The sequence below is a fragment of the Rutidosis leptorrhynchoides genome, chromosome 1, assembly GCF_046630445.1.
Source record: "Rutidosis leptorrhynchoides isolate AG116_Rl617_1_P2 chromosome 1, CSIRO_AGI_Rlap_v1, whole genome shotgun sequence".
Taxonomy (NCBI): Eukaryota; Viridiplantae; Streptophyta; class Magnoliopsida; order Asterales; family Asteraceae; genus Rutidosis; species Rutidosis leptorrhynchoides.
The window spans coordinates 545,348,807-545,366,970 of NC_092333.1; the positions used below are offsets into that span (position 1 = coordinate 545,348,807).

The following is an 18,164-nucleotide window of genomic DNA, read 5'->3' on the forward strand; positions in this document are numbered from 1 at the left end:
ATTTTGGCGAAAAATGAATATAGAAAATGAGAAACTTTCATTAAAATTGAAAATTCCCGAAACAAACGATACAAGGAAATTCGAAAATCACAAACCATAACAAGGAGCAACAAAACCCGAATAACTAAAATGCTAATGCAAAACAACCAAGGACGATCAACGAGTAAACTAACACAAAAACGTCAAAGCAAACAAGACCGATCAATTTTTTAGTCGAAAAGCCGACACTATCCTCAAAACCACTGATGAAAATTTAGTTTACCAATTAATTAATTTTATTTATTCGTTCTCATACTTTTAAATTTTCTTTTAGTTTTCAAGCTTAAATAAATTATCCTTCTCAACTTAAAATCCTAATTTGGGCCGTTTCTTGACCCAATAGAATATAAGTTTATTCCTACAAACAAAACATTTTGGACCGTTAATTGACCCAATAGAATCTGGGTTTTAAGCCCATAAAATAACTTACGAAACCCTATCGCTTCAAATTAGGGTTTTTATTCCTCACAATAAGTCATTTCAGCGCCTCTGGTTTCATCTCCTCTCCCAAATCTAAGGTCTGTTATCTCTGTGAATCAGTTATCTCTTATCGCGCAATCGATATTAATATACTCTTTATTTTAGGTATTCATTGTTTTCATTTCGTTTGTGTTTGCAGGTAAGGTGTATTGAGGAATTAAAAAAATGGTGGAGAAAACAAAAGGAAGAAAGGAAGAGGTTGTAACTAGGGAGTACACCATCAACCTCCACAAGCGCCTCCATGGATGGTATGTTTGATGTTTTTAATTGTTAATTGATACCTTTTTCACTTGATCTGTATTTATTTAGCTGTACAATGTATGGATTTTTTTTTTATTTATTTATTGTGATCGTATTAATTTCATTGTGTTTCTATTTTTATGTGTTTTAGCTGTGTTTCTATTGGTTTCTTTATATTAATTTTAATTAAATTAAATTGATTGTCGTGGTCAATGTATCAGGCTTTATCTGTAACTTTGTAAAGATCATTGCTTATATGATATAACTAGAAATGTATTCAATATATAAGATGTTGAAAAATATGTAATTGATTGTTGATGAACTTTATGCTAGTAGAAGTTAGTTGCAGACAATTTAAAATGATTGAACTCTTTCTTTGTATTGCTTTTGATATTTACTAAATGTTGATGAACTTTGTATTAGTAGAATTTTTCATCTTTGTAATTAAGTTTTTTGTATAGTTTTCGTAGGTTTTCAGCTAACTCGTCTGTCTACATCTTAGGGTCTGTTTTCATCGATTAATCGGCTTAAATGTATCTGAATTTTGATGTGTCTTTCTTTTTTCTGTAGCACTTTCAAGAAGAAGGCACCCAAGGCGATTAAGGAGATCAGAAAGTTTGCCCAGAAGGCCATGGGTACAACCGACGTGAGAGTCGATGTGAAGCTAAACAAACATATCTGGAGCCGAGGTATCAGAAGTGTCCCAAGGAGAGTCAGAGTTAGGATTGCAAGGAAGAGGAATGATGATGAAGATGCTAAAGAAGAACTCTACTCACTCGTCACTGTTACCGAGATTCCACCAGAAGGACTCAAGGGGCTTGGAACAAAGGTCATCGATGATGAAGACTAGCTTGAAAAATCAGCCAGAGTTTTGTTTTTTATCCTTAACTATCTTTGTCTGGATTCTAGTTATCTACAATTTCCTTGAATCTATCTATAACATCTGCCTGCCATCTATTATTTTGACCATGCTTTGTTGTTTACCCTTATTTTGCAAGAACCAATTACATGTGTTTTGGTTATTCAGTATCTTAGTTAAGGCATCAAATTTACTAGCTTCAAGTGCTGCTTGCCCTCATTGAAATGTTATGTTTGTCATTATTGCTTGATGCCAATTGATTATGAATCTTGAATGTCAACTTTTGTGCTACTGAAGGTGGGTTAGAATTATTGCTTGGGTTAACTTTAACTAAGATGGGGTTGATGGATACATTTGTCTGTGTTTAATATTGGTGCATTGTTAGGCTGACCTATCAAATATGTAATATCTTTAGTGTGTTGTAATTCAAAACCACTAATATTTGGCAACATTACTTTCTTAGTCATTACTGATCTAAACTATGTAACAAATCAAGATTAAATTTTGAAGTGAACAAAAACCAAATCAAAATGGTTTTTACATCTTTCTGAACATTTGATTCTCAGTACAAAGACAGATAATAATAATACAGGTTATCCTTTCAAAAAATCAGTGTCCTACAACCATTGTGATTTGCGAGTTCGTGCAATGAAAATTTTGTCAATCGGACACAAAATTTAAACTTTTTTTTTTATTCGTTATGGGTTCGATAATTTAAGAGAACCAAGTAAGTGACCACAAAAAAGTCTCTTAGAGATGGAATTCTAAGACAACTCAAACTAGCACCAGGAGGTCTCTGCATTTTTCTCCCTGGAATACAATTCAATGCAAAATCAAATCCCACATTTCTACCATACAATTTAGCACATTCTTGACTAAACCCTGAGAAATAATTATATGCAACAGTCAAACTTATCAAGGATTTCAACTCACAGACCAAATCAGGCAACTCACCAGACAGCTTATTACGTGCAACATTCAACACTTCAACATCTTCCAAACAAGAAACTGAATCAGGTAAATGACCCATCATTGAATTAAAACAGAAGCAGGTGAATTGCCTAAACTTTGTGGGATTTCACCTTCAAATCTGTTGTTATTGAGTAAAATGGCATCAAGATTTTTGTTGAACACAAGATTAGGAATGGGTCCCGAAAAAAGATTAAACCTGAGGTCCAAATAGACAAGATTTGGAATTTGGAAAAGGTCCAGAAAACTGGTTGTTACTGAGGTCAAGGTCAGTAAGGGCACTAAGGTCTTGAAAACTATTTGGGATTGTGCCACTGAACATATTGCTGTTGAGATGAAGCAATGGCATGTCTTTGAGTAACGAAAGTTCTTTGACTAAAATACCCTCAAGGCCACCATGGTTAAGATCTATCCCTGCAGCTACATTTCCAGCACAAAACACACCTTTATAATCGCATACATTTGACCCAACCCACGAGTTCAAATCCTTAATGGCTGTTTTCCATGCTTGAAGTGCAATGTAAGCGTTCGAAGAAGATGATGATGATGATGATGATGATGATGATGATGATAAGTTTGACCCTTTTCCGGAGGTTCTTCCACCATTACTACCACTGGTACCACGTTGAAACTTGAATGGTTCAAGTAAAGAGTACGGAAAGCGAAAAAAGCTTGGATTTTTTTTTTATATTTTGGTTGTTAAGAAACGGGGTTTGTGAGGGAAAATGTTATTGAAGTAGTTGGGTGTGCTTTTACAAGAAGTAATGGTGGAACAAAATAGTGTTGTTTTAGAATTAATTGTGTGTGCTTTAACATTTAAGTTTATCATCATTCTTTCTATTGGGAATTAAAAGAATTCCACTGTACTACTGTAGTCAACTTTGACATCTGTTCATGGATTATGATTAGTGTAATCATAGAGTGTTTAGCATGATTTTAACTAGATATTAGGAAGATCAACCCCCATGCATATATGATTTGAAGTAACATTTATAGTCTTGGAACATTTATTAAAAGCCTAATATTGGTAAAAATATATACATTTGAAAAGTTAGATAATCTTCTTGATGGTTACAAAATAGAATGATCTTTATAGTCTTAGAAGCACCATAGAAAATAAGGTGTCAACAAATAAGCATTATACTACTGTATGGATTGCAGCTATATATTCTTCATGAGCATATTAGACATGCTCAATATGCACTTGAGTATGACTTGTATTTGAGTGGGTACTCATTTAAAAGTTCATAATAATAATTCGAAGTTAAGACTTAAGCACTCGAAAATTTGAGTTTGTAATCATAGACGTGGTTTCACAGTTAACATTTTGAATTCGTCAATCCTAGATTCAAGAAAACTGATTTATGCTCGGTTATAGTACTTACTGCAGTATATAATAACCAAACAGAACGTAAGTAAAAAGTTTATCGAGTACATTTTAACGATCAAAAAGAGAACCTATGAGTTAGCACCTTATGTAAACATAAGAGGATACAAGTGATCACCATATGAATGTGTTGAGAATAATGATTTGGAGAGACTTAGAAGTCAAGTTCTCTCCACTTGCTCTAAAACCTCTTTTCAGTTGTGGCGCAAATTTGTTGTAAATTGTGACTTTCAAATATGTGCTTCATCAAGATATCAAAATCATTAAATCAACATCAGGTGCAGGCCATGGCCCATGAGAAGATTCTCCAAATTTATGCCGATCCCTAATCTTACATATAGAATTCGACCCAATCTCCCATTGGAATCATGCTTACAACACATTGAGCTTAAGTTTTATAAAAGCATACATTATCTCACAGTTTCATACTGCATATGTATTTATGCCGATAACAACAATTTTAACTGTGTTGTACTTTCTCCCTCTCATTCAAAGTGTACACTTTGATTGGATACACAGTTTTAAAGAATCTCACTAATTATAATTTACCAATCAAGAATCTCCGTTCACTTAATTTTTGATATAATTGATTAAAATATGAGGTGATTTATAATGGGCCAACATGTACTCGTAATAGAATTTCCAATGGTAGGATGGAATGAGTACATCAATACTTAGATTGATAATGTGTACGTTATGGCTAAACTTTTTGAGTGGTTGATGATTGATGGTTAGAATTCCATTATGCACATGTGAAAAGTCTGTAAGAGTGTAATAATAAAATCTAAACAATTCATATGAAAATGGTAGGTTATGGCACATGAACACCATTTAAGGGAAGACAAGATAACATTTTCAATGGCCTTTTCTTTGTAGCATTTATATTTTTTTTCAAAAAAATTGTGTTATGGCTTTCTATAATTTTTTTTTTTTTTTTTTTTTTTTAACGGCAAGATTGCATCAGTCCGGACCGAAGCCTAGTCATCATTTGCACACACACACGTTCGGGCAGGAAACCCGAACCACGATCACAGGGATCCGAACCCTTAAACCATCCCGAGGGGCAGGCGGGCCAGACCTTAGTCCCGGATCGGGTCGGTAAAACCTTCCCTTTGGGCTGACCTCAATGGAGCCTATTTCAGTCCATGTTTAATTTGATCATTCAGAAGCCAGGTTCGAACCCTGGACCTCTTACCCGGCGAGGGTGTTAAACACCCCGCGATACCACTCAGGCAAATGCCTCGGTGGTTATGGCTTTCTATAAATAAACTTAACAAAAGATCGTACCTCCAATATACGTACAAGATAGTTATAGTTACTCATCATCTGAAAAACCATTAAAAGGAAATAGAATATGGTGTTTGTAAAGATTTGAGAAATATGGTGTTTGATTTGAGAAATCTCAAATCTTTTTACTCTATTTCCTTAGTAAAATTATATTTAAAATTTTAAAACTTATCTTTTAACAAATAATACTTATACTTATTTATAGGTATGAAACTTATGACCGTGACTTTTTGTGAAGTTATATTTAAGAAAAAAAAATATGATACAATAATTTAGAAAAACTTTACAAAAATATAGTCATTAGAGATTGTGTAACATTTTCTCGGTTTTGAATATAAAAAATAAGAATTTTTAATGTAATATTATGGGTATCATTAATGCGTATAAAATTATTATATATAATCATCAAATAATAATATCAATATAAAATAAAAATTAAATAATTAACTATTAAATTGCTAAATCTAAATAAAATGAAACTAAATCCAAAACTTGTAAAGATTGCGTATAGGTGACATGATACTCCCATAAACAAGATATTGGTAATTTATTAATATTAATTAACCGATACTCAGACACTTCCTTTTCCTTCCTATTTTTCCACCAAATCATCAAATTTCCCATTTCTTTTCAAATCCCTAATTCCTTTTATTTCAACAAAATTAGTTCACTTTGAATCAATTCTATTTCACATATATCCAATATTTCCTTTAATTTATACCTAAAAAATCAGAATATTTCTGAATTCATCGATCTATTTCTATTAATCGAAGATGCTAGATACAGAAAGTGAATCGGTGTATTGAAAACAGCAATTACGTCTCACTATTTAATTGCAGGCATATTAATTTGTACTCAAGGAGTGAGGGTTTTGATTTTATTCGAAATATACTTGCGATCGGTGACATGAAGATCGAAGATTTGGATGATTCATCTATCATTGAACGTACCGTTGACTATGATTATAAACGGCAAATCGTTGCCGTTGATGCTAAGCGTGCGTTAGTCGGTGCCGGAGCTCGGATCCTGTTTTACCCGACGCTTTTGTATAATGTTTTCCGTAATAAAATTCAATCTGAATTTAGGTGGTGGGATCAAGTTGATCAGGTATATACTTTATTTCTGGTTATAATTAATATTATAATATTATTTCGTGTTTGTCGTTAATTGATGTTATCATGTGTGATTGACTTGAATGAATATTGGATTGGTTTTTAGGGTTTGGTTGACTTTTTAATAGTTGACCATTTTTCGAAACTTATAATTTAGAATAAAATTGTTACAAAAGCATTGGTATTGTTTTGATCTAGTTAATGGTGTAATCAGATATTGATTTGATTGAATCTGATTTTGTTTTTTTACTTATTTATGCTTTAAACAGTTTATATTGCTGGGTGCTGTTCCGTTCCCCAAGGACGTTCCACGGTTGAAGCAGCTTGATGTTGGTGGTGTCATCACTCTTAACGAACCGTATGAAACTCTGGTTCCTTCATCTTTATATCGGGTAAGCCTTAAGACACCATCGTTGGTTGTTGTTCTTTTTTATGTACTCCATATTACTTTTGGAGTTGGTTGATGTTATTCGTTTGTGTTTATCGTACGTTTTAGGCTCATGGGATTGACCATCTTGTTATTCCTACCCGAGACTACCTATTTGCTCCTTCGTTTGTGGACATTGATCGAGCCGTAAACTTCATTCACAGTGAGTAAACCACATCGATAAAGAAATGTTATATGATAGGGGCGTTGAATGTTGACTTCGTATGCGTTTTTTGTGTTCACAGTGAATGCGACACGTGGTAAAACCACATATGTGCACTGCAAAGCTGGTAGAGGAAGAAGCACAACCATCGTACTCTGTTATTTGGTAACTTTCGGTCACTAAGTAGATTAACTAAGTAGATTAACGTTTTTTGATATTTGTAATAAGACCTTTGTAGATTCTAACTAGTGGATTAAAAAAGTGTCATCTGAATTTTTTGAATTTGTATAGACGAGTCGGGATTAAAAATTTTGCAGGTTGAATATAAGAACATGACCCCAGCTTCTGCGTTGGAATATGTGCGATCTAGGCGGCCTAGAGTGCTCTTGGCACCCTCTCAATGGAAGGTTAGTCTCTAATTCTGCAATCACTTTTAATTTTCTGATTAACGTGACTTGAAATGTATCTATTGTCGTGTATGTAGGCGGTGCAAGAATACAAGCATTGGCGGTCAGTGTCAAATACTAGTCCCGCATCATCAGGTGATGCTGTGTTGATAACGAAAGCGGATTTGGAAGGGTATCATTGCCCGTCACAAGGGAATGAATTGGCGCTGGTGCCAAGGGTGGCAAGAGCGGGTCCCATGATAGCAAAACTCTCGTGTCTCTTTGCATCGTTGAAAGTGTCTAGCGTCTCGGGTCCTCTCAGTTTGAAACTAACCGAGACGCCTGCTTGTTAGTTTTTTGTTGTTGGTGTTTGGAGCATTATGGAAAATAGTTTTTCAATAAGTGAGCTATTTTATTGCTTCAGTGACTTGTGTTTTTTTGTTGATGACTAATAATAATATTGGAGGAACGACAAAGGAAACTGAATGGATACTTTGTTGGCATCTCCGGTTGTCTTTGTGTAAATATTTGTTTTCAGTTGGTGTTTACTTATCTTTTGTTATATGAATAAGATATTCCGCATTTTAGCCAAGTATTTTGCTTTTGCGTCTTTTATTTGATAGATGTATGTATCTAAACTTATATCTATACAGTCATATAAAGCTCTAAAATGATGATACAGTCATATAAAGCTCTAAAATGATGATGTCATCATTAAGCTATTATTACTCTTTAATTTTTATAATGATGATTATTAAAAAAAATATACGAAATTTTTTATAAAAGAAAATACTAATCTCTCCTAAATTGTAATTTTAATTTTCTAAAAAAATATAAAAGACAATTATTATTACTAACTATTATTTATTATTATTATTATTATTATTATTATTATTATTATTATTATTATTATTATTATTATAAATATAAATATAAATACTCAACTTTGAGCGAACTTTATTGTTATTATTATTTACTTTTAATATAATAAATATAATTATAATTATTATATTTTAATATTCAAATATGGATTCTTTTTACGAAATTAATTACGTTATATATGTATGTGAAAATACATGTCTCTATATATTTGTAAAAACAATAACAAGTTTTTTAGTTAAACGGCTCATTAAAATAAATGACTTTAACATTTACATTCACTTAATACATAAAACATGTTATTAAATTATTTCATTTAAACAAACCCGTAATTTCACGGGTCATTTCACTAGTTAATCAATTAAACTTAAAAGGTCCATACCATCTAGTAATGGCACAATTAATACAGTTACTGAATCATCAAATGATGTACTCCGTAGTATTTACGTTTTTACGTGAGTTGAGAAATTGACTTAAACCATAAATGATAATATAACGTGAAGAATTCTTTCTTATATTACTAAATAAACATGTCAGTTACGGAATCTCAGCCACACACATTCAGAAATCTTAAACATTATGATTCTAAAACTAGTCAGTTACGGAAACTCAGCCGCATACATTCAGCCAGTTATAGACCTATATACTTGCATTTCCTGAATTTTGGAGTACTTGTCTATGTTTTTATTATGAGCATTCTACTATTATTTCTCCTTAGAACTGGCCAAAATTGTTGCGCAGCGTAAGAGAGCTTGCCAGAATTTTTCAGTCTTTTGCCGAAATGATTTCTGTTTTTGGAAGTTTTTAGATTTTGTAAAATGGAGTCACATTATATTATGTTGAAATAGAATTGAGGATAGCTGAGTGACGAGTGACAAGCTTTGCCGGAGGAACAAATAGCCTTTTTAAGAATCATGGTGTTCAACTAAATTAAAAAAATTCTGACAAAACCAGAAGTTACAAATCTGCAGCAACATTGCTGGAGAAACAGTTTGAACTTTGAAAGCCGTTGCACAAACAACCAACTCCACCAACAGAAAAAAATATTACAGTGATAAAAGAGTAAAAAATGATGGGTTGCAATTGGCATTCCTTGAATTATTTCCTTTTTCATATTTTTAAAATAACAATAAGAAAAAACATCCACTTGATTTTGTTGCTCTGAAGCAAAAGCAAACGTTACAATCAATGGAATTTGCTGCTAACAGAGTCGTAGGTTGGCACATTTATAACTGCAATAAAACAGAGGAAATCAATTCAGATGATGGCCGAAATGACAAAAAAGTCCCTGAAAAGAATAATAATTACCATCTCCATGAGAAGCCATTGTAAGCGGGGATTTAAGAAGCTTCTGTGCAATAGAAGCTATATCTTTGGCTGTTACTTCGTCTATAGCTTTCAAGAAAAACTCAACAGGTTTCCTATTCAAAATGTTTAAAAAACAGATTTAATCAAAACGCAAAGCAAATTAATAGTAATACTTAAATCTACAATTTGCCCTATGAGTAACTAGTTTGAACAGTTGACCATTACAAACAAATTTCCTCAGTTTTATTTACACAGATGAATACTAATGAAAGCATTACCTTTCTCCATACGTCAATATCTGTCTACCTATATCTTCTGAAGCAACCATCTGCAATGCACACGTAAACCATAAGCCATATCCACTCATTCAGTACAATTTGCTATGTTACTAATCAGGTTGGTTAGCAGATAACTGCAGTTAGATTACATACTCTTGATTCCAAGTTCATTAGAATGGCAGACTTGGTTGATTGTTTTGCACGGTCCAGCTGTACCTGGGTGACTGAAAAACAAAATTTGATCTTTTAAATAACAACCAGTAAAACAAAACAGTAGGAAGAGTACTTATTTGTTTAATTATAAGCAAGAAAGATTAGATAAAGGCATGTCGAAAAGCAGACCTTCTCCGTTAGTGGCAACTGCAATAAGCTCTTTAGCTGCTACATCAATGGCTTTTGGTGCAAACGCAGAACTCTACAGCAAAACGATTGAACTATAAGATTAACCTATAAATTTTATAATTAAACTCTTAATTTAATATATATATCTTACAGTGGTAGCTTGGATTCCAAAAAGGGCAGTGTTGTTGTAGACTGAGTTGAATGCTGAAAATGAATGAATATCTGGGTACTCATTCAAGACTCGAAGATCTGCACACCATGTAATCAAATCAGAAATGTGATGATAAAAATAAAAATATTAATTAATATAACTACCAATTTTAACAAACAGAGCACACACGTAGCAGTATCACAAGTAAACATTCATACAAGTAAACATTCATGATCACTGTTTAAATCTGATATATTCACATCTCAACTAAACCATCATTACATGAAGAGTGAGATTATGTGCAAAAGTATCTAAATTGAAGAAAAGCACAACTTACAAAGCCGTGAGTACATCCCTTTTCCAGGACCCCCAGCTGAAAATGATCCACCTCCTCCCATTAGCATCTACAATTAAAAAATCACATACCCATCAGTCGACATCCCTTCGCCATATATAGATCAGCTGGGACCCAACTACATGTATATATATATATACACACATACACATATATGTATATATAGTATTGCCAAAATGTACGACAAGCTACCTGAAGAACTGTCAAAGTCATGGCATCTTTCTCCTTAAGCCATCCACCGGGAAGTTCAAATGCAAGGGCAAAACTAGTTTTCTGGTCACCAAGGACAATTTGGTAAATTATACAGAAGAGCGCGATAAAAATATTAAAAAGATAAAAAAAAAAACAATTAAAAATACACACCCCGCCTGTGTCAGCCATAACACGATGATCACCACCGACATAAACCGACTTTGGTTCTTCAACAAGAGCACCACCTGGTAAGTCAGACAGAAGAGGCTCTGCATACTTCAATAGTTCCTCGTGTTCAACACCTGATGCAGCAAGAACTATTCTTGGTGCAGTATAATTTGCCTGCAAATTATTAAAATTACCAGATTTAGAAACAAAAAGATCCACACCTGATGAAGAGATATCTTGGAACAATGAAAATATCGCACATTAGAGGTAGCAATTTAGAACCACTAATAATAAATAGACCGGTCAATTTGGTTTGCAGTTATCCTCTAACGGGTCAATTTCGTAAGCTTCATTAAATTAGCATTAGAACAACATTGTTAGAACATTAATTAATTAGAAAATCCAAGAAAGAAAAATGATTGTAGGTTGGCCTAGCCTGATCCCAATTGGTTTTTTATAAGTACTACAATTAGCCCTTTCGGATCCGTTAACCGACACCCTCCATATCCATTTTACAACCTCAACAGAGCAAAACACACACACACACACACACACACATATAAAGATACTTACAGCTACAAATTCTTCCAATATGGTACCATCTAATCTGTTAAGTGAGCCTTCAGATGCAAGAAGAGGATTGGCTAATGCACCCGAATATCCAGCCGAATGAATTGCCTCTTGCAACAACGCCTCCGGATTATTTGCATACTCACCAATCTCGGCTTTCACTTTCTCGATCTGCATATTTTAAACATAATACATATACGTCACTCTAAATAAACATCCAAAAAAAGAACAACAACAATCTATAAGAAGAGACATTTGAGAAGACCTGTTCTTTGACCTCCCAATCCAAGAAAACCTGATTTCTTGTACTGTCAACGAGTAGCTCTACCATTTGAGGAACATATGTTTTCAAAGCATCATAGGTGTAACCCATTTGTTCCCTTGAAGCGGATGCCGTTACGTTTCCGCCAATAGCCTCGACTTCTCTCACTAAACGCAAGTGGCTTCGGTTTGTCGTACTTTTAAAAGCCATACGCTCTAAAAGGTGTGTAGCCCCAAATGATACAGGTGTTTCATAGATTGACCCGGAATTCACATACAGCCCAATGGAAGCTGCAGGGTTCTGTCCAATTTACGCAAATAATCATGATTATGTAACAAAAATAAATTAATAAGAACAAAAAACATGTTACTCATACTACCTTTGTCCCAATTTAATGGTCAAGTTTTCCGTTTTGGGTTGTCCCAGATTTATAGTTCACTTTCATAAGTATATAGAATAATGAGGTAAAGTTCTTTTGTACCCTTACTTTATGCATGTAAAACAAAAATTTAGGTAAAAAGTTATGGGTAAAAAAGTTAAGTAAACAAAAAGTACAATGTGATAATGACATTTCTTAACATGTGTGTTTTTTTGTCTGTGGACTATCAAATTGGGACGCAGGGAGTACATTATACGAGTTCACATTAACTCATTAAGTATACAACATAAAATAATAGACTCCCTTACTGATGACGTTTCGGATGCAATTCTGACACCGTTTGAGAGTGTTGTTATTTTGGTCTTGCCGGTTTCGATGTGATCGGGAAGAGAAGATGGGAGTTCGATACCCTGAAGTGGAAAGTCTAAAGGAGGAAGGCTATTTCCACCTTTAAACCAACTAAGTATGCCCCCTGAAGATGATTTGGATGCAACCGCACTTGAACTTGCAAACCTTGCCAGTGTCCTGTTACCGGCATGGCCCTATTATATATAGAAAATCAGTACATTTTTTTGGGGAATTAGATAATAGCACAACATAAATTTATTAAAATTCGCTGCCGCGTATTTTGGGGGAAAAGGTTTAATGATAATATTGATTACAACTAATCAAAAGGCGCATACATCATAAAAGACGGGTACAAAAAGTTGTACATTCTCTTGTATGTCTCTCCATCTCATAAATTTTACTTCATCTTTGTGAACCATAAACAATGGCGTCACTAACAAGTGACGATAATGACAATATTGATTATTCGAGTTGTGTATCATTAAACTAGACTAAATAGGTATTCTACAAAGAGCTCTCCTAAGTCACAACCATTTACAATCATTTTTTTTTAGATTTTCTCATGCTCCACACTTAAATTTGTAAGCTTTAATGTGATCTACTATTTTGTGAGTTAACAACAAAACTAAAAAATTGTTTCACATTATTCGCTTGAATAATTTACACATCAGTAGATTTCTATTTTCTACAATAATTTTTTATAACCAGTGATAATAAAGACACCTTAGCCATTATTACCAGAAACCATTAAAACCTGATTAAAGTAAAGATTTTTATTATGCACTTCATCATTATACCAAAAAGATTTCCACAATATAAATAAATAAAAAAAGTTTCTGCCTTTATCACAAAAAGATTAAATTTAACACGTAATTTTTCTTAATTTAACCAAAGATAAGCATCATTTATGCTCATATGCTGGATTTACTATGAATTAAAACAATACAAACACACATAACAGATTACATTCAGATCTAAAAACCCTAGGGAATTATAACGCATTAATTCAAATCAATAGGTCAAGAATTAACTTTTTTTGTTGGAATCAAAGATTTGATCCGTATTGACTGACCTTCAGGATTCTGATTCTTGAAGCAGCGGCACGATACATGGCGATTAATGAATAAATTAGCAACAACCGAAGAAATAATTAAAGATGTTAGCTGCAGAAGCCAAAAGGGAAGCAACCTGGGGAAACTTGTTTGTTTTGTGGGGCGAATTTTGGGGTTTGAGACTGGAGAGGGGGTGATTGGTGTTAACTCGTGTGAACAAAATACTGGCACGTGTCAGATCTGGGCTTAGGCTTGGGCTTGGGCTTGAGCATGGGCTTAGTTTTGTATTTTGATAATCTAATCGTCTAATAAGGCCCAAAGTGACAGTTCCTGTCATCCATGCACCCTTTGGCCTTTTCTTATAAAAACTCTTTAAGAAAAAAAAATGTAAGACCTTATTCCTGTTTCAGTTGTATGGGACGCCGTCCAAGTTTGGGGACGCCGTCCAGTGTAGAAGAGTTGGACGCCGTCCAAGATTTAGGACGTCGTCCAATAGAACTGACGGGACAGCTGTTAGTTTTGTTTTAAAAAGGGGTAAATTGGTAATTTCACTTGGGGTCGGTTTGGAGCCTTCAAAGCTAACCCATTGATCATCTTATCCTCATTTTACACCCATAAACACTCTCACCTTCAAACCTTAGAGAGAGGATGAGCTTTAGAGAGAGAGAGAGAGCTCCATTTGGAGAGGAAGGAGTCAGATTCTCGTCAAAGCTCGGGTTTTAAAGTTGTTCATCTCGTTCACGGTTACATTGTGATAGTATTGGTAAGTTCAAACTCCGAATTTCATTTGTTAGATTTGATATTCAAGTTAGGGTTTGAGCTTGATTGGTTGTGAAACCCTTTTAGATGATGAAGTGGGTTTATGGTGACTAGTTATTCTTGTCACTTGGCGGGTTTTGGGTTGATTGACGTTTTGGCCATGTCTAGACTTTGATATTGGGTTTAATCACTAGGTTTAGTGATTATGGAAGTGTTGGAACCCTTTTGAGAGTATTTGGTTGACTAATTTTGAAATGGGTCAAAATTAGGGTTTGGTGTCAATTTGGGCAAGACGAGTGTTTAACACTTGTGTTCGGGTTTAATTGGCGTATTAGGACCATTCTCACTTGTGTTAGTGATTATTGGTTAGTTTGGACGCGGTTTGGTGCTTGAAAGTGCAATGGGTCGAAATTGCACTAAGTGTCGATTTGAGTTGGTTTGTAAATCCACTCTAAGTGTGTTGTTTGTATTGTGATAATGGAATAGGTACTTTCCATTGGCGCGTTGCGGATTATTCGGTTGCATTCATCAAGGCGACAAGGTGAGTGTTAATATCCTATGTGCATATGTATGTGTAGGATGGGTGCGGGTCGGGTGGAGTGGTTCTCGGTTATAGAACTCACTTCACAAATAGGTGGTTTTGATAGACTTGCGTATAGGTCCAATTGGCACGGTTGTGCGTTTTGGCTGACCACCTTTGGCGAGGTGCACACTTTGTGTGTACGTTATCACATGTGCTTGTGATGTGGATTTCACAACCCCAATGGCGAAGGGTTGATATTGTGTTGTGGATTGGAATACCCCGATGATGTGGGTTGTGATTGGAGAACGTGTGGATGCGGATTCACGATGACGCGTGTAGTTCGGTCATCTTATCGGACGTGAGTCTCGTGTAGTTCGGATTCACGATGACGCGTGTAGTTCGGTCATCTTATTGAGGTAGTGATCTCGTGTGGATGTGGATTCACTAAGGCTCGTGTAGTTCGGCCAACCTCGATGTTGTTGTGATATTGAAGATAGTAGTCTCGTGTGGATGCGGGTTTACTAAGGCTCGTGTAGTTCGGCCAATCTTCATTTTGGTAATTGGTAGTCGGTTTTGGTATTGGGTTAAGGGGTTAACCTTGGGCGGTTTACACATATATTGTACATTGTTGTATTGTTGTGATGTAGCTAACCCACCGGGTGTAGCTTATTGGCGTTGTTCACATCGTCGTTGGTGAACTTATCTTATTGTTGATATTATTAGCTTGATGCTTAGTGATCGTACGGTATGCTTAGCTTAGCTTGCCTTTATGCTTGGATGCTCCGGTATGCGTTATTTGATTATCATTGTGTGGCGTGTCCATTTTATGCATATATATGTATGTAGTATATTCTCACTCACTAAGCGTTAGCTTACCCTCTCGTTGTTTATATTTTTTTATAGATTGCTTGGAGACGGTGGCTCGGGTAAGCGTGGGAACTAGTGGACTCGCGTAGTTTGTTTTAGAAGATGTGCTTTTGGATTTGATTAGGATTGGGTAGCGTATCCCCAATCACCATGCTCGGTCTTCGTTTTTGTGTTAAAATTTATATGGTCGAAAACTCGTAATTTTGTACGAAAGTCGTAAAACGGCCGATGTGGGCCCGGTGTCGTAAAACTCGGTTTTATTGTGGAAAACTCTTAGTTTTAATTATTCTAACATATTGTGAAAGTGTTTTCGTGTGAGAGTGTCGGGAAGCGGGTTTTTCGCTCGCGTAAAATGGTAATGCTGATTAGAATGTTTTAGTTCATTTGGACGCCGTCCAAAGGCCTTAGATGCCATCCAGTCCTTTAATACTGGACGCCGTCCAGATAACTGGACGCCGTCCAGATGTGTTGTTTCAGAATTTTTTGTTTTTAAGGCGTGTTTTTGGTCGAATAACGGGTTGGGTCGTTACAAGTGGTATCAGAGCATGGTCTAAGGGATTTAGGTGACTTGAAATAGGTGCCTAAACTTAGACTTTTGTGTGTGCATATTTGTTGCGGGATTTGTAGGATTACGGGTCGGAATGGAAACTTGGTTAGTGCCTTAATTTGTAGGTGAACTAAAGGTTATATTAATATGCAGATATTATTAATATTATTGCGTTGTGTTTATGTTTATGTTGCGTTTGCGAATATCATCGAGCAAGATAGTCGTTGTACTAACGAGTTGATACGGCGTGTGTGCGTAATAAGGACTTGCAAACCTTATTACGGGTGCAAATCGTGTCTAACAAGTGATGTACGATGAGTGTTGAGCAAGATGGGGCGGTGTTGTGCGTAGGGTTTTATACGTTCGTGGAATAATCGTTTTGAATTATTCAGAATGACGACTCGAAACGAGATCGAGACGAATGATGCTGAGTTTAACGCTAGAGATGCGGCCGCCGTTGCGGAGCAAATGGGTACGTTTCGAGTAGAAATGGATATGAAGTATTCCGAATTTCGAAGTAGTAGTGAAATGGAGCGTTGTCTTAAGAGCTTCATGAGGACTAAACCCCCGATGTATGACAGGAAACCGGATCCTTTGGTTAGCACAACATGGATCTCGGATGTCGAAGGGTGTTTTCGTACTATTGAATGCCCTCCCGAGAAGAGGACAAGACTCGCTACTAGCTTATTGCGGGGTAGAGCGAAGGATTGGTTGGATGGTAAGATTGATCTTATCGGTGGTGAGCTGTTTATGGCGTTATCGTGGGAAGAGTTTAAGGAGGAATTCTTTGAGGAGTTCCGGACATCAGCTGACTTGTCGAAATTGCGTAATGAGTTGCAAAATTTGCAACTGGGTTCTATGGATTTGAATACTCTCAAGACGACCTTTATGGCGAAGGCTCGTTTTTGCCCGGAGTATACGGGGAATGATCGTTTGTTGATGGAGGATTTCTATCGAACTTTGAATGATGACTTGAAGAACAAAATTAGCAGAGGTCACGCGAAATCGTTTGCGGAATTATTCGCTGTGGTTAGGGGTTTCGAGTCGTATTCGCGATCGAAGATGGGTGAACCTTCAAGTGAGAGAAGGGTTATTTCGTATGGTGCTCCAAGTAAGAGGACTAAGGGTCCGAGTATGAGCACGGGTGGTACACGAACGAGTATATCGGACTCTAGTGCGTCTAGGTGTTAAAATTGTGGCTTGAGGGGTCACAAGTCTTGGGAATGTTCGGTGCCAAAGGGGGATGGCACGGTGTGCTTCAATTGCCAAGAAGAAGGACATCGTAAGTCGGAGTGTCCCAAGTTAGCAGGGACGGGTGTGGCAAGGAGACGTTAAGGTACGTTTCGTTTTAATAAATATGTCCTTTAATTATTTATTATGTGCCGATGAGCTCGGTTTGTTGAATGCATTGTGTTGTGCATGTTATTGTTACGGGTGACATTCCTAATGGAATTACCCTACGGTGACGTTTTGGATTGACGGATGAAGGGCGTAAGACTTGGTGCAACCAACATTCCTTAGTGTTGGGAAATGTTTTTACCAAGCCATGGGTGTGGGCTTTGGTGTTAGGAGGATTGAGCGTGTTCGCTCTCGTGTTGAAGTTGGTGAACCGTGTGGTTCGTCGGGTGGGTGAAACCCTTGAGGTCGAGTGTTTTGAATCTCGATGAACGTTGTTAATGGAGTCTATGGGACGCAACGATAGGTGCCTCTTTCATACCTACTAGCTTGGTGTTTGACTCCGTTTGTGTCGCGGTTACATTTTACTTGGGGTGCCGGAGAGAAACCCTTAGGTACATGAGTGACTAGGTGGGAAATTTGACAAACTATAGCAATTA

The 18,164-nt window shown here is 35.8% G+C and overlaps 3 protein-coding genes and 1 pseudogene across 3 annotated transcripts; 2 read left to right on the forward strand and 2 right to left on the reverse strand.

Moving 5' to 3' along the window:
- The first annotated feature begins 455 nt into the window (after positions 1-455).
- Positions 456-1,821, forward strand: LOC139878927 (large ribosomal subunit protein eL31-like). Its single transcript, XM_071865397.1, has 3 exons — positions 456-557; positions 659-767; positions 1,330-1,821. Exons 2-3 carry the CDS (start codon positions 685-687, stop codon positions 1,607-1,609), a joined length of 363 nt encoding a protein of 120 aa, XP_071721498.1. The 5' UTR covers positions 456-557; positions 659-684; the 3' UTR covers positions 1,610-1,821.
- Positions 1,822-2,316: 495 nt separating this feature from the next.
- LOC139843202 (leucine-rich repeat extensin-like protein 4) lies at positions 2,317-5,885 on the reverse strand (annotated as a pseudogene).
- LOC139878943 (phosphatidylglycerophosphate phosphatase PTPMT2-like) lies at positions 5,836-7,941 on the forward strand. The gene is made up of 6 exons (XM_071865398.1): positions 5,836-6,368; positions 6,643-6,765; positions 6,870-6,963; positions 7,046-7,128; positions 7,281-7,370; positions 7,448-7,941. The coding sequence occupies exons 1-6, from the start codon at positions 6,168-6,170 to the stop codon at positions 7,700-7,702; spliced, it is 846 nt and encodes a 281-aa protein (XP_071721499.1). The 5' UTR covers positions 5,836-6,167; the 3' UTR covers positions 7,703-7,941.
- Positions 7,942-9,119: 1,178 nt separating this feature from the next.
- LOC139878959 (mitochondrial-processing peptidase subunit alpha-like) lies at positions 9,120-13,806 on the reverse strand. The gene is made up of 13 exons (XM_071865399.1): positions 13,654-13,806; positions 12,542-12,775; positions 11,858-12,154; positions 11,596-11,763; positions 11,026-11,196; positions 10,855-10,935; positions 10,645-10,711; positions 10,308-10,405; positions 10,157-10,229; positions 9,968-10,038; positions 9,815-9,864; positions 9,537-9,649; positions 9,120-9,460 (listed from the first exon to the last, which is right to left on the reverse strand). Exons 1-13 carry the CDS (start codon positions 13,690-13,692, stop codon positions 9,414-9,416), a joined length of 1,509 nt encoding a protein of 502 aa, XP_071721500.1. The 5' UTR covers positions 13,693-13,806; the 3' UTR covers positions 9,120-9,413.
- Positions 13,807-18,164: the final 4,358 nt, after the last annotated feature.